Here is a 21,703-nt window from a genome sequence, read left to right on the forward strand (position 1 = left end):
CCTGAATACCAAGATGAATGACGTCATTTACATTAAACACACACATACACACATTCCTCACGCGCACGTGCACATACATATATATGCATACATATAGCCAACACACACGCTGGAGTTGTGCGCGTGCCCTCCCGTCGCACCGTGACAAACCGTGCCGAGCCACGCGCGTTTGACATTTATCACGTGGAGCGCCGTTAAAGCGTCGTAAAACGGGGCGAGAAGAGCAGGAGGAGAGCGGTGGAAGTGGAGGGAGGACACGGCGAGTTAAATCACTTCTGTTCAATGCGCGTATGAGTGGTGTGAGGGCAGCGAGCGAGTTCCTCCACCTTACCCCGACTCGTTTCTTTTCTCCCCGGAGCGGACAGAGAGGTCTGGGACTATGGAGGATGTCTACCATTACACCCGCAGCCCTGCCTGGGAGGAACTGGTTAGTAAAATTCTACACAGGAGACTTTCTTTTTTTTTAATCACTTCGTTTCTCGTGCTCATTGCGAGTTTATACTGATCTTGTCTCTCTCACTTTGGCGGCGTTTCATCTTCTATAGCCTGTTATTTCCTATCATATAGACTATGTAAGCGTTTGCCGTGATTTATAAAGACTGCCGTCAAGGTTTCATGGTGGGTCCTCTTACATTTTTTGAGTTATGTTTTTCTTCTTCTAAAAACAAGCCCAAAGGCACTGACAATGTTTAAGTATGATACATTAATAAGTCTAAATTAGCCTCTTCCGTTTTCTTAAATGTTGTGGACAATAGTCTTCTTCGTGGTTGCATTTATTCTCACATGAGAGAGTACTTCTCTTCTCTTCTCTTCTCTTCTCTTCTCTTCTCTTCTCTTCTCTTCTCTTCTCTTCTTCTCGTTCAGTTCATATTAGGACTGGAAGGAAATCTTGTCGAAATAACATTTTTCATGTTTTTGGTGAAACAAAATCCAACAAGCCAACCGTCTTGCCCTGCACAGCACCTTGTATTCCTAATATTTCTATATGCACGTACATATAGGCTACCATATATTATAGGCCTATCACTAGCCTACAGTGTACATGGGAATAGGTTATGACTAGGTAGTAATGTAACCTTTTTGTGGATTACAACCATTGTGCCCAATATTTCATTATGTTCTTATAACCACTCAATTGGAGACCTTTAAGAGTGCAGCTTTAATGATTTATTGTAATATTAATTCTAGTGGTTGTTGTCTAGAAGTTCGGGTTTGACTAAAACAGAGACCAGAGTAGTTTGGTTGGGCTTATTTTTTTACTTTTGTGGCACCGATTGGAGGTGCTTGTGTGAAACAGCCGCTAGGGTCTGCCATGCCACGGACATGTCCACCGGTTTGCGGAGTGGATGAGGCGGTCTCTAGCCTCAGTCTGGACTGGCAGTGCAGGCTGGAGCCATATCCATCAGCCAAGCAGGGACTGGGGAGGGGGGTTTTATACGCTGTGGAGCCCATCCCCACTGTGCCGCGACATGCTACATCCCCTATGCGTTTACCAGCCCACACATACTCCAGAAAACGCAGCCGTCTTTATCATAGAGAGTGTGAGATGACAGCGAGGAGAGACGCTTCCCAGCCGCTGTGCAGCTCTCGCCTCCAGGAGAGGAAGGGAGCGGCGGACCGGGCGAAGGCTAACCCCGACTGGTTTTATCCCTCCCCTCGACAGGAGCCGGAGAAAGGACCGGCGTCCGCGGCGGGGATCCATGCCCATGTGGTGGGTGCTGTCGCCGGCTCCGGCGCTGCGGACGAGTCCTCTGACAGCGAAGCAGAGCAGGAAGGCCCCCAGAAACTCATCCGGAAAGTGTCCACCTCAGGGCAGATCAGGAGCAAGGTAAGACACCCCTGTCTCTTTGTCTTTGTGTGACTTGGATATCTTGATTTTGACGGTTAGATGTTGTTCATGTGTTGACTGGTATTAGACTGTCGGGTAGCTGGATGGCTTGTTGATGAGGACACTCTTTCGACTTGATTATCAGTGGGCTGAGTGGGCTACTGAGGTGTCTCTGAGCAAGGCATTGATTCACTAAAGCAGCCTCAAACTGCTGATTTGTATCTAACCTGCAATCTGACCTGCCTGCTGGCCTGGTAATTTAAAAGAGATGCGTGTTGTGGGCATTATGGACCGTTATAGGTCCGGATGTTATTTATCCAAAGTACCAGTGAAGCACACTGGCTTTGCACTGAATGTCTATATGCAGCACAAGACTATGAATTCAGGGCTCTTGCAGACTGGTATGTTTCCCGCGAATCTATTATATTTTTACCTGTTGCTCGGAGCTACATAAAAACAAAACTCTTCTGCACAAGTTTGAAATTGTATGAAAATCATTTCACACAATTTGCAGAAATCTGTTGAGCTTTGAGCTAAAGGTGCACCTCAATTTATTTATTTTATTTGTGTGTATCTGTGATCAAACTAACAGTGTTTTAGTTCAACAGGTGTTTGTATCAGTTTTCATTCATTATTTCCTGCAACACACAACATTGTTTTGTCTTAAATTTCATTCTCTCCATCACAATAATCCCAATTTGATTTTGTTTTTATATAACTTAATTGTAATGTCATTTTAGACATGACAAGATGTAATTTACTTGCTTTATACAGGGGATATCAGCTTAGAAAATAAACTGGGTTCCACAAATAAAATAACCATCGCTGCACCGCTGTGTTTTACTAGTAAGTAAGTGGATGCTGTGCTAATTCTTTCCTCTGACACCTTAGCTTTCCTGGCCCTCTTATCTTTTACACTGTAAATGAGTGCTGTCCTCCCACACCAATGAATCCACTTAATTATTGACTGCTCCACTCCACCCCACCTACATTATTCAGCATTGGGATGTATTTAAAGATGCGGGGCACAGGAATGTCTCTCCATACCTTTCTTATGCAAATTCACCCACCGGTGAGTGTGGTGCTACCTGGAGGACATGTTGCAGGGCTGCAACAAACATTATATTCATTTAATTAATTAGCAACTTTTTAATTGAGTGTCTAGAAAATGTCAAAAATGTATGACTTAAAAAAAAAAATTAATTGCACATTTTGTCCGATCAGCAGTCAAAAAAAGCAAGCAAATCTTCACATCTGAGGATTTGAAAAGCTGAAACTGACACATGTTTAGATCTTTAATTTGATACATAATAAACAATTTATCAAACTTGTGATAGATTTATTTACTGTCTGTTAACTAGTAATTACAACACGATTATGTTGCACTCAATCAACACCCAGTCCAAAGGGTGATAAAAATAGACAGTATAAGTGTAAACACAGATCCAGCTGATGACTGTCCCTCATCAGCTGATGTTTGTTGAGATTTCCTGAAGGACTGTTCATCATAAGTGGATTTTTCCATGCACACAGTTACTCCTCACTCACCTGTTGCCTCTGAAGTTGAAGCAGGAGTTTTAAAAGTGGGTGAAAGTCAAGTTGATGTGAGTCATGATGTACACAATGACTTCAGTAATGCACACTGAGGGGATGTTAATTGCATTGGCAGGCAGAGAGCCCAGATACAGTTAACCCAATCTGTTCTGCCGTGCTATATACGGCAGGCTACATGTCACACTAGAGAGTCAGTTCTTCCTGCTATAACAATGGTTTAAAGCATATACTGTAATTGTATCGGTGTGCTTAGCATGTTGACATTGTGCTAACAAAGGTCTCCGAGTTGTTGTCGTGTGGGTCAGTGGGTTTTCTCTCTGTGAGTGTGTGTGTGTGTGCATGCTGAGAGTTACTAATGGATCATGCAGGCACTGACTCACTGAGTGTTGTTCCACTGGGTTGTTTGCTCAGCTCTGGACTGTGTGTGCATGCGTGTTGGTGCACATGCATGTGTACACTTGCCCATCACATTGTCTATGTCCATCCCTCTTCGTCCACTATCTCTCTGGTTCTTTGGTTGCCACAGACAACCACATCTTTCGTCCCTTATTGGCTGACTCCATGGCAATGCTGCCTGTAAGACAGCTGGTTTGGTTGAAGGGGCACATATGCCACAGTAGGTTTCATCCACTATCCTCTCAGATATGTCCTCTCTGTGTTTTCATTTGGTTTAGATTTTGGTTGAATTACTAGAAAAACATCAGTAAATCAAAACAGACAAGGACAAGCATGCAAATCCGCAGATTGTTTTGCAGATGTTCAACTTAACAACTAATTTAATAAAGCACGGAACCTTTAAAAAAGCTTTTTTTTTCCATGGAAGAAACTAAATAAAAACTGCCAATGGGGGCTGGTTGTTGTAAATGTCTGTATGGATAATTATCTTGAAATTGAGCAGAATTAGGGATGCTACTTTATGAGCTGAGACGATGATTTCACAACATCTCATCAAATTCTTGAAATATCTTCTTTGCAAAAAAAAAAAAAAAACAAATGTAAGAAAATTAGATCTTGAAACTCTGTCATTTGTTAACATGGGTATTGATTGCATTGATTGTCTTGACTCTGGCAGATACATTACATGAGGCAACTGAGTGATTACTTCCATTTGTAGCTAACTGCTCCGTTTATCCTCTTGATGTCAACTATTTCTGATAGCCACTTATAAACCCATCATGGAAAATCAATATATTGGCAGCTGTGAATAGTTGTTGTTGTTGTTGTTGAACGGTCTGCTGCTGCAGTGATGAAGTGTTGGGTATCATTTTTCCCTGCCTGCTGTTCTGAGAGCTCTCCTGTCAGCCATAAAGTAATGGGATTTGACCGCACATTGAGGGAATTTGATACTCCATCATATGGGCATTAATGTTCTCTTCCTTTCTTATGTAGTGAAAGCAGCTACTTATATTGTTGTTAATGCATTTGTAGCCATTAAACTAGTTAATTGCAATAAACACAAAACATATCTGGTGGAGTCAGACTACATATTTCTCAAAATTGTGAGTTTTTTTCATAGTCTAGCCTCTCTTGTGTCCTGTCATCTCCACTCCCAGCCCACCTCTCTTTCTTTTCAGGGTGTTCTGTTGCAGCTGAAGAGAGCTTATAAAATTGTGACTAATACTGTAGCTGTGTGATTGAAAGCAGAGCTAATGGCATGCCAGAGCCTGCTGCAGCTGCAGCTGCTGCTGCTGTAAAGGGGACTGGGATTGCTCCACAAACCTGACATAGAATAATCCAGATCAGATAGAAAATGGAGTTAGGCGGAGTTTGGGATGAGGCGTTATAGAGAATATTCATCTTCAGTGTTTCCATATGTTGGGAAAAGGAGGCACACTGAGATTTAATTCTTTTGGGAAGTAATCTTTAGACCTTTAGGATAAATACAATTAGGATTAGATCTGGACAGAGTTGGTGGATATCCACTCATTGATTTTTGTCTATTTACATTAATTTGCTCTTTGTTAAAATATCCATATGCAGGGCTCCCAAATGGGCCAGCATAAATGGGAGAACATGTACCTAAAGCTTCCTCCAAGTGTTGCGTTTTTTGTGATTTTGCCACTCACCTTTATAGTTAAAAGTTACATTTAAATTTTAATGATGTGATGATGATAGCTTTACACGAGATAATTCTCTAGATAAAGGAATCCCCACTTCTAATTGTGTTGAAATGGTCTCACCTATTAATGTGCCAGTTGGTCTGTATCTCATGCTCTCACTTACAGAAATAGTAACTGTACATTATGTACCATAATCCAATGTAGCACTGAAGCAATGTGAAGTTGTCCAAAGCTGTAGCTGAATCTAATTGAAGTAATTGTGTGTAAATTGCTGGCCTCAACATCATCACTTAACATCCCCTGTACCCACTTGACACATGTATAACTACCCATATATGTGGTCCGGTTGCACAAAGGAGATCACAGACAAGGGAATTACCCCTTCCCAGCTACTGGATTGTAATTTTCCCATCACCATGGTGAAACTTTAGCATGTGGTGGGAGTAGGAGGAGGAAGGGTAGAGAGTTACAATTACACCCAACAGAGAGGACAATATGTGAAGACAGCTACAGGAGATGGTGGAGGAACTGAGGAAGGAATGGAGAGAGAAAAGTCAGAAATGGAGAAATTCAGCGCTGGTCTCTAAAAGACTCGATTGTTCTGGCTCCACAGGCACTGCAGTCTTACTCAGGAATGACAAATGAGTCGGTAATGGAGGTATAACAGAGCCTAACTGCAAGGAATGATTCCTCAGACAGTAGTTTTCTCTCAGCAGCCAGTCAGCATCTGCTAAAACGAAGGACAGATAAGTAAGCAGTCTTCTTTATGGGCTGACCAATTACAGCTGAAGCAGTTTAGTCTTATTGGTCATGAGTTTAAATATTCAGACAGGGTTAGGTTGTCTTCGGTCGGGCTGAGATGTCCTTCTTTGTGTACTGTGAATGTGTGCATGAATGTGTGTTTATATAGGTGCAAAAACATGCGTATGTGTGTGTTATCCAAGACTCCTGCAAGACTCTGTTTTAAAAAGAACTCGCAATATTGGCAGGACACAGAAAGAGATCAGAGATGAGATCTTTCTCTGAGGCCTAGTGAAAGAAAGACTCACACACGCACATTCCCTCAGCAGCGGTGTCACTGGAGGCCTCTCTCCTTGTAGGCATTCATAGCGTTACACTGGTTTATATGCACAAAAAGTGCCAGAAATTGTTGTGTAAGTTTCAAATCCTGTTTACTCTCTCCCCTCCACACACCTGGTCGATCACTGAGTGAAGTGAGCGCGAATGTCAAATTGTTGATTTCAGAAAGTTACAGAAATTGTCGGACGCAGCCTCCCCAGTTCCGACATTGGAAAGGTGTAGGGGGAGGGGGTATGAAACGCCGTTCGACCATCTGACAAGCACTTTTGTTCAAGTACATTGGCGTCTTCACTTCCCTGTTTCTGAAGCTCTGATCTGGAGCAACAGAATTAGAAACTGTCACTCTAAGAAGACTCTGGAGTAAAAGCCTCGGAAGGTGACGTTGATGTGTTTAGGACTGGTATCAGCAACCCTGTACGTCTCGTATGCTTGCCATTTTAAGAATATTTAACCTTTGCTCTTTGCATTAAAACACTTTGAAAACAATTACACTATCTGGAGAAAGAGGAGGAAAGTCAAGCTTTTTTTAATAAGATTAATTAGATAGTAACCTAAGTGAGTCCCCTAAAGGGACTAGTAATCGTTTTAGAACACAGTGCTCTAGAGCTTTAAGGTAAGAGAGAGGGGCTATACCATCAGTAAAAGGAGTCTATTGTTGACTCTGGTTAGGCCAAGCTTAGGTTCATAGATGGTCAGGTCCTGCATGAACCAGCTATGTGAGTAAGCTGTTTGACTGACTGTTTGTCTGGGTATCGTCAAAGGCAGGACGTAGGCCTGCTCCGCTCACTTCATTTAGCCTTTCAGGGAGCTCTTGCTCTTATCCACCAACCACAGCTGCTGGATTCATTTGAACTGCCTGTGCCTTTGTCCATTGTATAAGCGTGTGTGTGTGTGTGCGTGTGTGTGCTGTTCAGAGTCTGTGTGTGTCACCCTGTCGGTGGCCAGTCAGAGTGTGGGTGCTACATGGCGCTCAGGTTACTCATTCCTCTCTGGCACAGGACTTGCTCTCTGTCTCACAATTTAGCAGAAGAGAGGAGCCGTGCACAGAGGCAAGCAGCAGGACTATTTATAGATCACTTCTGGCCTACTTGGCAACAGGAAGGAGATGAAGACAAGGAAAGGAACTATGGAGGCCAAGGAGGGACAAAATAGAAAATAGAACATCCAACTACTAGAGCAAAGTCACTTCTGCTGCTCCGGCTGGGCAGAGATAATTAAAGTTCCACTTTTTGACTTTGAGTCTGAAAGTTTTCTGGTCTGACATTTAAATGCAAGACAAAACTTCTATGAAAGCTTGACTGCTTTAAGATGTAGTAGTTGTCCTTCCAAACAAAGTTGTGAGGAGTTTGCTCAAGATTCAGTCAAACTCAACAGATTGCACCGAAGCCAACACTGCACACTATAGATGGTGAAGATAGGAATATATATTAAGACTATGTGGTTGTTAGTATACTAATACTGCTCATATGGTGCCGTGTAATGACTCAGCTCTCCAGCTTAGTACACAGCACTGTTTGCCACTCTGTGTATCTCTGTGTGTTTGTCTCAATCAGTCATGAGATGTTCATTAAGCTTCTCAGTCATCAATGAGCTCTCCCTCTTCTGGCTGGATTAGCCGTCCAAGTAGCTGATTGGGTAGCCTATCATGTGTGTATGCTTACATGAGTGTGCAGGAGTTTGCATGTCAAGAGTGGTATTGCGAGGAAAAGCCATGAACAACACTTCGCTTGTGTTTCCTCAAAACGAGATCCTGTTCCAATGAGAAACTGCTGAATGCACCTCTTCACCTTCAGGATTCTTCGGTAGCCCAAGGACTCTAAATGAGGAGATGACTTCATCTGCCATACCCGTGTTTCAGTCCCACTTTGATCGTAGTCGAAGTCGAGCAGCTAAGGCCTTATAGGGAAGTCAGCATTGAGGTATTTCACCTTAATCCACCGCAGGAATTCAGTCGTACTTATGGAAGGGGAAGTAGGGAATTAACATAGGTAGACAGCTGTTTCAGAGTGTCCTCTTCCTGTTGTGTTTTCGTCCCCGCTGTCATCTTTTCTGACAAACAGACAACACCACGGAACTTTACAAGAAGATTTGTGTTCATACTGGCCTTTTAACTTGTAATTCCTTCAGTTATAGTGAGTTTAAACAAGTCCTTACTTTTGAATTACTTTTAAATCCCCTCCAGGACCCATCTGTATGTCACTTTTAAAAATACTGGTAACTGGGAGTACCACTCAGACTGTTACAACAGTTCCTGTATAACATTTTCTCTTGTTGTGGACAGAGCTCTCTAAAATCTGATAAAATTACTGAAGTGACATCACTTGTGAAACCCTGACATGGGCTTGGAAACTACACATTTTCAACATATTGCCTGAGCTTCAAACTAGGGTAATAGAGTTTGAAAGATGTGAGCATTTACCAGTGTGGAAGGATCTAATGAAAGGTGCTATCAAGTTGCACAGTGGAAAGTGTAGGACGCAGTGTTTTTGGTGCTTGACTCATACTGGAGACTACAAGTCAGGATACTTCAGTCTCTGTGGCTTTTGTTTGGGCTTTTTTTTTTGTTTTTCAAAAAATATATCTCTCGTAAATCCCCCAACTTTGTGAAAGTGCTTCGCTGGAGTGCTGTTTTTCAGCTTTGTTGCTAAAATAACACATTCCGTACTTAGATTTAGTGGTAGCCACGCAGATAGATTTTGCTTTCATTTTGGTTTCAGATTTGAGGTCTGACCCTGAGAGTTTCACCACTGCCCCAACGGATGGATCAGTAAATTCAGTTGTTGCTCACAGCACTGAACAATGAGATGTAAAGAAATATTCACTGCAACATGTCTCTTTAGAAACAATGTCAAGACTCAGATCTCAGTGTGAACAGGTTTCTTAGGAACAACTATTTGCAGAAGAAATAGAAATATGTAGACTAGAGCTGTGACCAACAAGTTTGATTCTTCTGTTAATTGTTTTCTTGATTAATCACTCACAGGAAATAGTGAAAAATTCCCATGACCATTTCCCAGAGCCCGAAGTGATGCCTTCAACTTCCTTGTGACACTCAACCAACAGTCCAAAATGTAAAGATATTTAGTTTCACATATAACAAAAGAAATCAGCAAATCCTCACATTGTAGAAGCTGGAACCAGAAAATGTTTGGCATTTTTGCTTAATACATGACTAAAATGATTAATCAATTATCAAATATATCAACTAATCCATTCATTTGGCTAACTGTTGTCTAAAACCTTGACAAATAGCCTAAAAGTAAATCTGCCATGTCTGAATGTCTTGACACCACTAGAGGTAAACTGAATGAACCACTCCTCTCAGTCCCAACAAATACAGCTCTCTTGATCATATATAACAATATAATGATCTCCCATTATGGTTTTATATGTGCCTCCTTCATCCAGTGCAACATGCCAGTGTATGTGTGTGTGTGTGTGTGTGTGTGTATCCACAGTGAGCCTGTAGTCTACAGCAGTGTTTTCTGTGTTTAAGTTGACACAGCTGGTGGGCAGGATGTCAGCTTCAGGCCTCTGTCTCTGTTTGTAATTCTCCCCTTAGAGAGCAGCCTTCCTTTGCTATAAATAGCCTCTGCATGTGTGTGTATGTGTGTGTGTGTGTGTGTGTGTGTGTGTGTGTGTGTGTGTGTGTGTGTGTGTGTGTGTGTGTGCCCCACCTCACCTCCGTGTGCCCAGAGTGAATGATGTTCGTCCACACAGCATTTCCATCTGTGTGCGTTAGTGTGTGTTTTATCTTTTCCATGTCCACTGTTCCATGTCTCACTGTATTTGCTCTGTATGTCCACTCCGCGTTTGTGTGTGTTAATGTGTACAAGATGATGGCGGTCATAATGATGATGAGTGTGTGTGTACTGTGTGGCACACGGAGAGATGGTTTGATTTGATGTGACACACACACACACACACACACACACACACACATGCACACACACACTGGTTCTATAGGAGACAGGAAGATCTAATTTCTCGCTGTCTTTCTATCTTTCCATCGTGGAGTTTCTTAAATGTTCCAATCCATTTTCACCCTCCCATCTGTTCCATCTTAGCCTTATCATCCCTGTCTCTCACCCTATGGTATACCACTTTTTTCCTCTCCACCTCCTCATGTTGCCGTGCTCTCGAAACCACAATGAAATGTTCCCGGTGTGTGGAGTAAGAATGCGGTGATGTGAGTTTCTTTTAAGCTTCTCAAACTTGTACATCGGAAGACATATCTGTGTGTTTAGCTGAGTTTCTTTAAGATCAGCAGATGGCCAAAAGGCAGCACAAGCAGTCAATGAGATGTCGTCCCTGCCCTTTTTTCTTTTTTTTTCCTTCTTTCACTTTTCTTTCTTTCTCTCCTTCTACATCCCTCGTTCTTTTTTCTCTGGCTCAAAGGATGGGGTTGAGTGAGAGCAATGTGTTTATAGCTCTTCAGAGAAATGAGGGGTTGTGTGTGTGTGTGTAATGGGTTTCCTTTCTTCTCCACTTTTTGGCCAATTCCTTGTCTCCCATGCATAAAATTGGTGCTCAGATTCACACACGCATAAACAGCGCACACTTTTTATCTTGACAGTTTCCTGTAGATAAATACAAGAGGGTGTTCTGCATCTGAGGGCGAGATGCAGCGTATGAGCTGGAGATTGAAGCTTTGTGTTATTTTATGACGGAACCTTTCACTGATATGAGGCTCCATAAAACTGTTTTTTTTATTTTTTTATTTTTGTTTTCTCCCTCCAGACGAGTATAAAGGAAGGATTGTTGCTGAAACAGACCAGCTCGTTCCAGAGGTGGAAAAAGCGCTACTTCAAACTGAGAGGCCGAACTCTCTACTACGCCAAAGATGCCAAGGTACGCCTACAGAGTGTATCGCAGTGTATGCCAGGTTAAAGTCTATAAACTGATTTAGATGGAAAAGCTCAAGTTGCCAAACTGCCATGATCCTCAATTTCTGCCCTGTAATCCCACAAATGAATTGCTTTAGTGTCTAGAGACAATCCATCTTCTGCACAGCAGCTCACTCTTAAAGCCTGATACTTTCATATACTGATTTTACTAACCCATCAAATCTAGTTTGATATTTATATACTTTATTTTTATGTCCTTAATCAGTTAAATTGATTTACCATCATCTTAATTTCTTTTCCCTTCAACAAAGGCTTTACTTTCACCTCTGTTTCTTTTTATGTACATCTCTTTTACTACCTTTGAACTTCTCACTGTTGTTGACATCTCTTTACCCTTTGCTTCTAACCTCCCTGGTCTGTAACGTCTGTGTGTGTGTGTGTGCGTGTGCGTGTGTGTGTGTCTGCACACGCACTAGTCTGGCAGTGCCCTGGCACGCTGGCAGGAGCGGGCGCTGCGCAGAGTGTCCAGGAGTCGCGTGTGCTGGCGAGTTCTGTCCGTGTGCTGGACGGGCGCACAGCGCTCCCCCCCACCTCTGGGTGCCAGCGGATCTGAGGAAGGCCTAGTGAGAATCCGGGTCAGCACAGCACAGCCAGGGGGCCAGACCACCACAACAGCCCAACCATTCGCCCCTTACCCACTCACCTGTACATGTTAGTGCTGCATTCATGCCATAAGGTGCTACTGAGTCACGACAGGTTCAGTGTCCTCTAATCTGAATCTAAATCTCATGGTTTCAAATTATGATTCATCATTAAAGGTAAAGGAAATGAAGCTCTTTCAACAAAGTCCATGCTTTCCATTGACAAGTGCTTCTCAGTAGAGGAGGTTAGCTTTTGTTCACCGCCTCTACTAAATAAGTCCAGAACTTATTTATTACCATATGACATGAATGCATTACATATTATATAAGTATAATCCCAGGTTGGGCAGCAAAACACATGTGTCACTGTGACTGTAAGGTCATCTCTGCATCAATTTATCTTATTTTCCTCAGTGAGGCTTGTGGCTTTCATTGTTTTACACTGTGTCTTGCCTGTCCTTCCTGCAGCTTACTGTCTCTATATGGCCACGCTGGAAGTATAAGAAAAAAATAAATAAACTAAGAGACATTTATACTTTGTAGTCTTGGTTGTGTGTTATGGTAAGGATTAGTCATTTACTGTATAATTGGAACATTACAAGTGTAATTCTGTCCTGGCCAGAAAGTGACGTTAGCTTCTCTTTATATACATACAGTATAAGTTCCCATTCCTCACTTGTCCATCCACTCTGGTGTCTCCAAGGTGGCCTGGCTGGCTGTGCTGCCCTGTGCTTAAGAAGCCTGACCTCCTCATTGATCCATCACGGAGGCTACATCTCAGCATTGCACTTTGTCCTAGTAGCTGCTCTCTTCTCCTCTTTGTCCTGATTTAAGGACACAAAACAGTTAAAGATAGTAATTTACAACATAACAGCATGCAATAACCACACGGTCCGGTGTTAAAAGAAAGAAAGGGTGAAAGGAGAGAGAGAGGAGGAGAGATGTGTAGGTAGTAGAAAGGAGGCTTGTTGAGGTTGCTGAGATGCAGCCGCTGAGCTAAGCTCTGGATCTATGGGTAACAGAGGGTCTGGACGCTTGTCTTTGTCCACCATTCACTGTCGGCTTTCATTACAGCTTCCCTCAAGACAGTTGTGCCCACATGTACTCAAGTTTGTGTGTGTGTGTGTGTGTTGGAATGGTGGTGTGGTGAGTGAGCGATGGAGGAGGAGTGGTTCAAAAGAACGAAAGCAATCACACACATATAGCACACACACGTGATGCAATGGTATAGTAGCCAAGAGTGCTGTAACAAGGGGGCAGTATTTGTGTTGGCATGCCATTCATACTTAGGCCCTCTTGGCAGACACTCCATACACACATTCACACACACTTGTAGGCATATGTGGAAATGCCGAGACACATGCTCCCACCACACACACATATGCGCATGGGCACACACACATACACACACACACACACACACAGTAAGCGTTGGCTGGTGTCCCTCTCCAGCCAGGCTTAGGGAAAGCATCGTTAACTGGGCATTCCCTCTGACAGCTGCAGAAGCCCTCTCTTCCCACACACACACCCACACACACACACACACACATACACACACACACACACACACACACACACACACACACACACATACACACACACAGTCAGAGGGCATTCCTTTGACGGCATCAGCTTTTGGCCTGCGGCTCTTTAAGAGCTCAGCTGTGTGCCTTACGCATCACAGCTCTGTTAGGATATCATGTTCCTGTTTGTAGACTCTGGCTCTCCTTTCTGTCTGTCTGCTGGCTCCATTGGATAGAGATGGCTCCAGCTCTACCGCCACATAGAAATTCAATAAAACATATTAGCATTCACTGTCATGTTGTTTTCGCACTATTCTCATTTAGGAATCAAAACAAAGGAAATACAGAGGGAAAGCCACAGCGTAGATTTGTAGTGCTGTTGTGTTGTGGTGAAGTGCATTTCCTGGCAGATGGAACAAACTGAGTTATCCTCAAGAGGAGCAGACAAATTGGACTCATTGTTCTTGATCTGAACGTTTCTGAGCAATCAGTTTCCCATCTACACTGTCTTAACCCCTTCAGACACATCCATTGTAATGGACATCAAATATTTATGGGGCTCAGCCAATAAAAATACATTTTTTAAAGATTTGACTGCTGTCAAGTGACTAAGTAGACTCAACTAAGCGTTAAATGTCAAGTTCTGACTCATTGTATGAGCTAACAGATTAAGGCATGACATAAGACAAAGATGGTAGACAAAACAGGACATGGAGTGAGAAATGTTTGCAGCTTTTAAACATAAATTTCTATCAATGTAGACCTTGTTTCTTTTGTTTCTTTGTAGTAGATGTAATATTTCTGTCCTAAATTTACCATGTTCAAAGTTCATTTTAAGAGTTTTTTCTCAATCTCAATGGACATCACATCTAGAACAACATAAACAGGACTGGTGACAATATTAATTTGATGTTTTATTAAACTGATGCCATAATATTTCAATTTTAGAGAATACAGTGAGAGGAGTTTAATTTGTCGTAAAAGACGATCTTAAAGAAATTGAGTACTGCATTAAAACAACCAAATACTAGAAAAATCCACAGTAACTTTTCAATTATTTTCAAACTGTCTCAGTTTTGGTGTCCATTGTAGTAGACATAAAAAAAACTTAATGAAGACATGAGCTGACATGTTGATTCAGACTCATGTATGCATGAGTGGAAAGTAATTGGTCTGAAGAGGTTAATAATGACAGTCTCTTTCAGAATGACAATGCTCTTTATGAGGGGAGTTTATTTCCTCATCCTCATCAAAAATAAACCTCTAAACGGACTGCTAAATTTAGATCTGTTTATCCATAACGTAACGCCCTCCATGACATGCGTGGGTCAGAACCTCAGCAAAAGCTGAGAGCACATCTGTTGTTTCCTTTATTTTTCCTAAACCCTGCAATTCCTCCAGCTTCCTTTTACATTGTCTCATTTTCAGTAAATTATAGGATATAAATCATACTCATTTAGTGCCATTTTCCAGTCTTAAGAAGTATTTTGGAAGTCTTGCATTATCTGAAGCTCAAAAAATGTATGTAACTGCAAAACAATAGTGTGGGTTACGATTTTAATATGAAATATGTACATTTTTGTTTAGATGGGGTTTAATTACTGCCCTTTCATGTCTTTCACGACTCTTGCCTTAGCTTCCATTTAATACTGAGAGGTTTCATCTGCCCATTCTAGGTCTGCTTTGCTGTGGCCATGACAAGACATTTCTCTCACAGCCAGTCACCGTTCTCTTCATTAGTAAACAAGTTACAATAAGTTAAGTACAACCCTACGTTGCAAATATTGTCCAAAGTCTCATTCTCTTGTTCTCTTTTGTGCCCTCTGTCTTTCTGTCCACCTTTTTGTGGACTTTCCTCTTTTCTCTCACCTCCTCTTTTCTGCAGTCCCTTATCTTTGACGAGGTGGACCTATCAGATGCCAGCGTTGCAGAGTCCAGCACAAAGAATGTCAACAACAGCTTCACAGTGAGTGCATCTTGCTGTCTTAACACCCACACACAAACACACTGGGTGGCGGGTGGGAGTGGAGGAGAGGGTGGGGTGGGGGGGGATCACAGGCAGAGGCACGTGTTAAGCAATGAGACTGTGTGTGTCACAGCATGTCTTTGGTGAGTAACATTATGTATGCAGTCTAGATCCCCATATTGCCATAGTGATAGTGTCATTTTATGATAACTGAAATACATTCAGATCCTGGATCATCATGGAAATTAGAATTTATTTCTGTCATGATTGCATCTTTTGGTCAGTTTTAGGTTGGATGACTGACCAATAGATGCCATCTTGATTTACTAAAGTCATTGTGAGTTGTCAGTTGAATTCATGGCTTTGTTTTCTGATTACAGTTGATTTAAAGCTACAGTATGTACATTTTCTCATATATTTAGTTGAACTATAAACTATGCTCCAAAGCATATCTTAATGTGGATAGTTGTTGTCAAAGGCTTCTGTAACACAGGCTCATTGAACAGCCTGGCAGCAATACAGAGATATTCCCTTCTCAATTTTTTAAGTTAGCCTCGCCTCTCTAACCAATCAGAGAAGGCCAAAGTCAAGGGAGGGAGCTCACAGGTATCAATCAATACAAGAATGCACTTCTTGTCTACTACTCCTCTCATACTGAAGCTCTAGGCTAGCATTACCTGCTGGAAGACATCACTATGGCTTACACACTGGCTCCCAGTATCTGCTTTAGTCGAATGGAAGCGCTCCTTTACTTCCAGTCCCCATAGAGAAAGCAACACATCAGGTGTGTGCGATCACGAGGATGTAGGTGGAGGGCTGGGCGGGTGGCAATGGAGTAGTGAGAGGGAGAGGAGGGAGGAGTGGAGTGGTTTGTGCTTGAGTCTCATATAAAGATGGATGAAGCAAGGTGTGACGTCACCCGTTGGTTTGCACTGGAGCCGACTAATGATAGCTACTTTAGCTAAATTGTGGTAACAGGGCATGTATCTTACTCAAGTAACATTTCACTTACTGAAAAATTGCGACAATAATCCGACTCAGTGCGAGTCCCAGAGCCAGGGAGAGCAGCAGGCGAGCGAACTGTCAATCACAGCTGTCAATCAACGCCCACACTGCAGAAATCAAAATTACTATAAGTCTTCAAATCCTATAAACAGAGCAATAATTTCCAAATGACCACCAGCACACTTATTAGAGACCATAATGACTCACTGAAAAAATGATTGACTTAGGATTTCTAGAGAGAAGTTGTCACTTTTTGAATTGGATTCAACTGGTGCATGGGATTTTCTGGTACTTCAGCGTTGGCTTCATCCTCAAGCCGTGGTAGTTGCTGCTTGGTCTCATGCTAGCACTAGCTTGGTTTCCAGAACTTGCATATAGTAGCTTTAATGAACGGCATCGAAATCTGAGTGTCACTCCATTTTTGTGATACTTACATTTTTACTGCCCCTATTGGAGAGCAAAATGTACGTCCAAAGTTGATTCAGTGTTTCTGCAGCCCTCTGATTGACATCGTGTCCTAATCTTAGCACTAAATCAAGTCCCAGGGATGATCTAAGCTGGTTTATGCATGTTTTTTAAAAATGTCATCGTTATTCCATGGAGTTCCTATTAATTACGTATTGACGGCAGATACTTATGTTTCTTAATGAACAGTAGTCTGCATTCAGTCACAGTGGATAGCACTCACAGCCATTACGCATGCAGCTGGAGATCCATCAGGGCTTACAAGAAACAGGATTCGCCCTTCAAGGATAATGATTCACCTAGCATATTGTACACCTAAAAATATCAGTCCTAATTATATTAAGATGTTTTAATACATTTCCCAGCATGCACTGTATGTTTTCTTTCACATGCTGCGCATAGCACATCTACCAGGAGAGAATGAGTGATGTTACTATGAATGGATGCTTGTTCAGGAAAAGAATGAGCAGCTGAGCTGGATGAGTGTGTGTGGGAGGTGGAGGCAAATGAACATGAGTATTACGAGCAGCGAGGATGCAAACAGACAGTGAAAGAGCTAGTAGTGCCCTGTCCTTTCTATAAATGTCTCTCCTCTCCCTGGGTGTTTCTATAATAAGAAACAAGGGGGAGGAGGAGGTAGGCAGGAGAACAGTGCCCAGAGGAGAGCATGCAGCTATTTTTAGCAATGCCTTGAAATGCTTCACTGACTGCCTGGGATGGCTTAACGTCTGCCAGATTCATAAATAAGATTAAATGTGCCTGTTGCGTGTGTGTACAGTTGTGACTGTATGCGTGTGTTTGATGCAGAGTTAATAAACAAGCTGAGTTATAAAGGTCTGGAGCTCAACATGTCCTTATGAGCATCAGCATGTCACAGAGATGGTGAGAGGAAGGTGAAGGAGAGGAGATGATGATGAAAGAGGAAAGACAGGAGCGAGTGAGGGAGAGGATGAGCAAAGGAGATACAAACAGTTGAGACATGTATACTCAGATGGAGGTGAAATAAAAGGAATGACAGGAATACAGCAGATTACATATATGATTGATGGGGAATGACAGCAGAACAGTTTAAAATGACAAAGGAAAAGACACAGCAAGGTACCGCACTAGAGGAAATCCTGGAGTGATGTCACACCGTCACTGACTGCACTTGCACACATACTCCCGGGGGGAAAAGAGAAGGAGAGGGGCAGAGCGAGATTGAAGCACAAGCGAGCACTGAGAGTCGGGAGAGGAAAGACGGATGCACATGAAAAGAGGGAGAGTGGAGAGGAAACAAAGACAAGACAGATGGGACTGAGCGGGAAGGAGCGGTGAAACACAAAACCGAAGGTAACGCGACCTGCTGAATGGTAATTCACCTGCAGCAGCTACACACACACATGCAAATCTTTGGAATGTGCATCAACCCAGACACAGTCACGCACACCGACAGGGGGAGACCAGGCTTCATCGGACAGGTTATGTGATCATGAGCGAGAGAGAGAGAGAGGGAGAGGAGAGGGGGGGTGAAACAGAGGGAGAGAAAGAGGGAGAGAGAAAGATCACTGCAGTGGAGGCATTGCAGAGCTTTGCTCCCACTCTGCGGAGTATTTTCCAGTCTCTGTCTGTGTGTCTGTCTGTCCCGCTGGGTCTGTCTGTGTGTCTGTTTGTTGGTCGGTCCTCTGAGGATGAGTGATGCTGCTGGTGTCCTCTATGCAGGTTGGTGTTACTTTGAGTGATATGATGCTTTGAACGAGCTCATGCCAGGACTAAGATGCATAGCGATGCATGCTCATTTGTGTTCGGAGCTCTGCAGATGTCTGCCCTGAGTGGTTAGCGTGCATGCATGTGTTTTCTCCTTTAGAAAGAATGGGACCTACCAGCAACATAGGGAATACTTTAATGCCACTAGACTTTATTATTATTATTTATTATCTCACTCTTACTGCTTTTTCGGTCCTTGTCACTTAACAAGGTATATGTGGCATCATGTTATTATTTGTTTATGTAACAGGTGCAATACAAATACACACCGTTACATAGAAAAAAGAAATGCAACAGCTGTAATGTATAAAGAGCAGTTCTGATTAGTTATATAGGTGTGAAATTGTTATGTGTGTGTTTATTTGTGTATGTATATGTAGGCGTACATATATGTGATCAATGGATCCATTCATCGCTCACATCTTTGTTGTTGTTTGAGCCATTGTTTCGCTCTCACATAGGAAAGGAGCCCGTGTGAATATAGGATGAGGCAGTGTCGCTGTAGAGCGGAGCGGGAGCACCTTGAAGTCCACGTGAGGGAGAGCTCAGCCCACCCCGAACCCAGAAATCATTACAAATTCAGCAGGGACGCACCGCCTCTCTCACTGACTCACTCACGCTTATTGGATTGGCTCGGTTATTACTGCTCACTTTAAATCCATGACATGAATCTGATGGAAATTCAGTTCAGCTTTGAATTGTGCACTTGTATCAGTGGTACATCAGTGCTCTGATTTGTTGTGTAGTTAATAAGTGTTAATGTGAAGCTGCAGACAATTACTGTGTGTGTGAGTGTGTGTATGTGCGTGTGTGTTATAGGGACCGAGCAGATGTGACTGTTCCGTTCCACCTCCTCTGCTGTTGTGCTGCAGGTCCCAGTGGATAGAGTACCTGTGCTGTACCGCTGTAGCCAATCATGTGCCTTTGCTTGTGTGTGTGTGTGTGTGTATGTGTAAAAACAGTGACAGGTGTCCCTCATTACCAGTTAGTTGTTGATGGTTTCCTCTCTCCAAAAAAATCACAACTAATGAGACTTCCGATTAAATGTTCCCATAACTTTCAGATGTAGGTGCTGAGTAACTTGTTGTCATTTGTCACACACACTCATCTGATATATACAGATCTGAAGGTCAGTCATGGAGAGAGATTTTCCATACTTGAGGGATGCCTAGAGCCATTTTTGGAAACGGCTGTCCCTGTTTCCCCTGGCAACCAATCTTATTACTACCCCGTTACAAAGACATGTAGACATAGGACACAAGCAGAAAGACAGGATGATCTATGTCCAAAGGGATCAATTTGCCCATGTGCATGCATATATGCACACACACACACACACACACACGTACACACGCGCACACACATGCGCATGCACACTAATCCTCGCAGTTCCTGGTAGAAGCCTGTATTGTGATTTACGGTTGAGAAAAACATACAATTCTCTGAAGAGAGAGAAAGCAAGAGCAGAGAGGAAGACAACAGACTTGCTGTTGGGTTACAAGGTGAAAGATTATTACAGTAATGGTTGATTGGTTGAGACTTCAATATGTACAGGAAACCCACAACATACAAGCAGCTGAATAAACTCTCTCTCACACACACCCTCACTAATTTGGGAGTCGTTGTCTCCACTTATATAATAAAGGAGGAAGAATGCTGATGTGATTAGCTTTAATATCAAGCGAGGGCAAGGAAAGGACAAATATCACACACAAAACAACACCCACACACTCGTCATACGCACAAGCAGAGTTCACAGGGACATGACATGTTTTTTCTTGGCATGTTGTTTTTAGGACTCAGGAGTAACCTGATATTGATTAGAGGTCTTGGAATGGATTGATTACAGGAGTGATTGATCAGGAAACTGTTTTTTTTTTTTGTAATTTTTTATATGTATTTATTTGAAAGGGGGTGGGGACAATGCTGATTGATACCCGGAAAGAAAGAACTATAAATGAGAGTTTAATCCGTTGAATTTATTTGTTTAATTCGTTGTCCAGATGTTAAAATGGAAAGATGCTATACACCAAACAGATCAGCTTCCACTCCCCAGTTTCATCTCACTTAAATCTGCAACTAACAATTATTTTCATCATTGCTTAAACTGTCAAATACTTTTTTCAATCAATCATTGAGTAAAAGTATAAAATGTCAGAAAATAATTTAAAATGTCCATCTTTGAAGGGAGGCAGCATGTTACCAGACTCTGATGTTAAAATGGCATATTTTCTGCATAATTTCCTAGCTTTTGAAATAGTAAAATATGCTGTAAATACTGCTTTTTGTTGTCACATATTTAATTATTTATAAAAAAAAAAAAAAGTAACCATATAACCAGATGCATAATTGCACCCTTGTGTGCACCGAACACATTATTTACATTTTTAGCTCTGCTGGGGCGACTGAACTGTCATCTGCTGTGTATTTGTTCTCTTTGGGAGAATATTGTTTCATCTAAGTTGATGCCCAGTTTTCACAACTCTCAGCCTGTTGCCGCTTTGCATTTTCACACCTCTAACACTGGTGCCTTCTTATGTAACAGACTCCCATTGAAAATTACTTACATCCTGCTGCTCCTTGTCTCTTTACAGCTGCATATGTGAGGTGAGAGGACAGGAGTCAAGCCAGCTGTATAACTATGTAGCCTATACTACATTATATACTGTATGTGTGTATGATCCTTATCATATTCAAAGGGAACATGTCAGAAGAGGTAAAATAAAACTACTTCCTTAAAGCTGACCCCACCGTTTGAATTTGGAGGCAATCATTTATCTGTTTAATAATGCACATATGTCATGTTCTACCAGAGCTTTGTTTGTTGGTAACATGTGCCTAAATACCAGATGGTTAGCTAGCTACAGTAGTAAGCTGTGTTGCAGCAGATGTATCTTAAACACCCCAACACACACACACACACACACACACACACACACACACACCCATGCACAGTAATGTTGGTGTGTGTTTTGCACCTGCTGTTTT

General features: G+C 42.3%; 1 protein-coding gene across 6 annotated transcripts in view; it reads left to right on the forward strand.

The window, feature by feature from the left end:
• dgkh (diacylglycerol kinase, eta) overlaps positions 1-21,703 on the forward strand; it is a 53,898-nt gene continuing 32,195 nt past the window's right edge. For 2 of the 6 annotated variants that reach the window (XM_067604152.1, XM_067604149.1), the window contains exons 1-3: positions 1,288-1,828; positions 11,263-11,373; positions 15,419-15,499. In XM_067604152.1, the coding sequence (XP_067460253.1) occupies positions 1,313-1,828; positions 11,263-11,373; positions 15,419-15,499 (708 nt within the window). In that variant the 5' untranslated portion in view covers positions 1,288-1,312. Of the gene's footprint in view, positions 428-1,283; positions 1,829-11,262; positions 11,374-11,845; positions 12,005-15,418; positions 15,500-21,703 lie in introns of those variants that run through there. The other 4 variants (XM_067604153.1, XM_067604154.1, XM_067604150.1 and 1 more) reach the window with 4 other exon arrangements.

The sequence above is a fragment of the Thunnus thynnus genome, chromosome 11 (genome assembly GCF_963924715.1).
Source record: "Thunnus thynnus chromosome 11, fThuThy2.1, whole genome shotgun sequence".
NCBI classification, from domain to species: domain Eukaryota; kingdom Metazoa; phylum Chordata; class Actinopteri; order Scombriformes; family Scombridae; genus Thunnus; species Thunnus thynnus.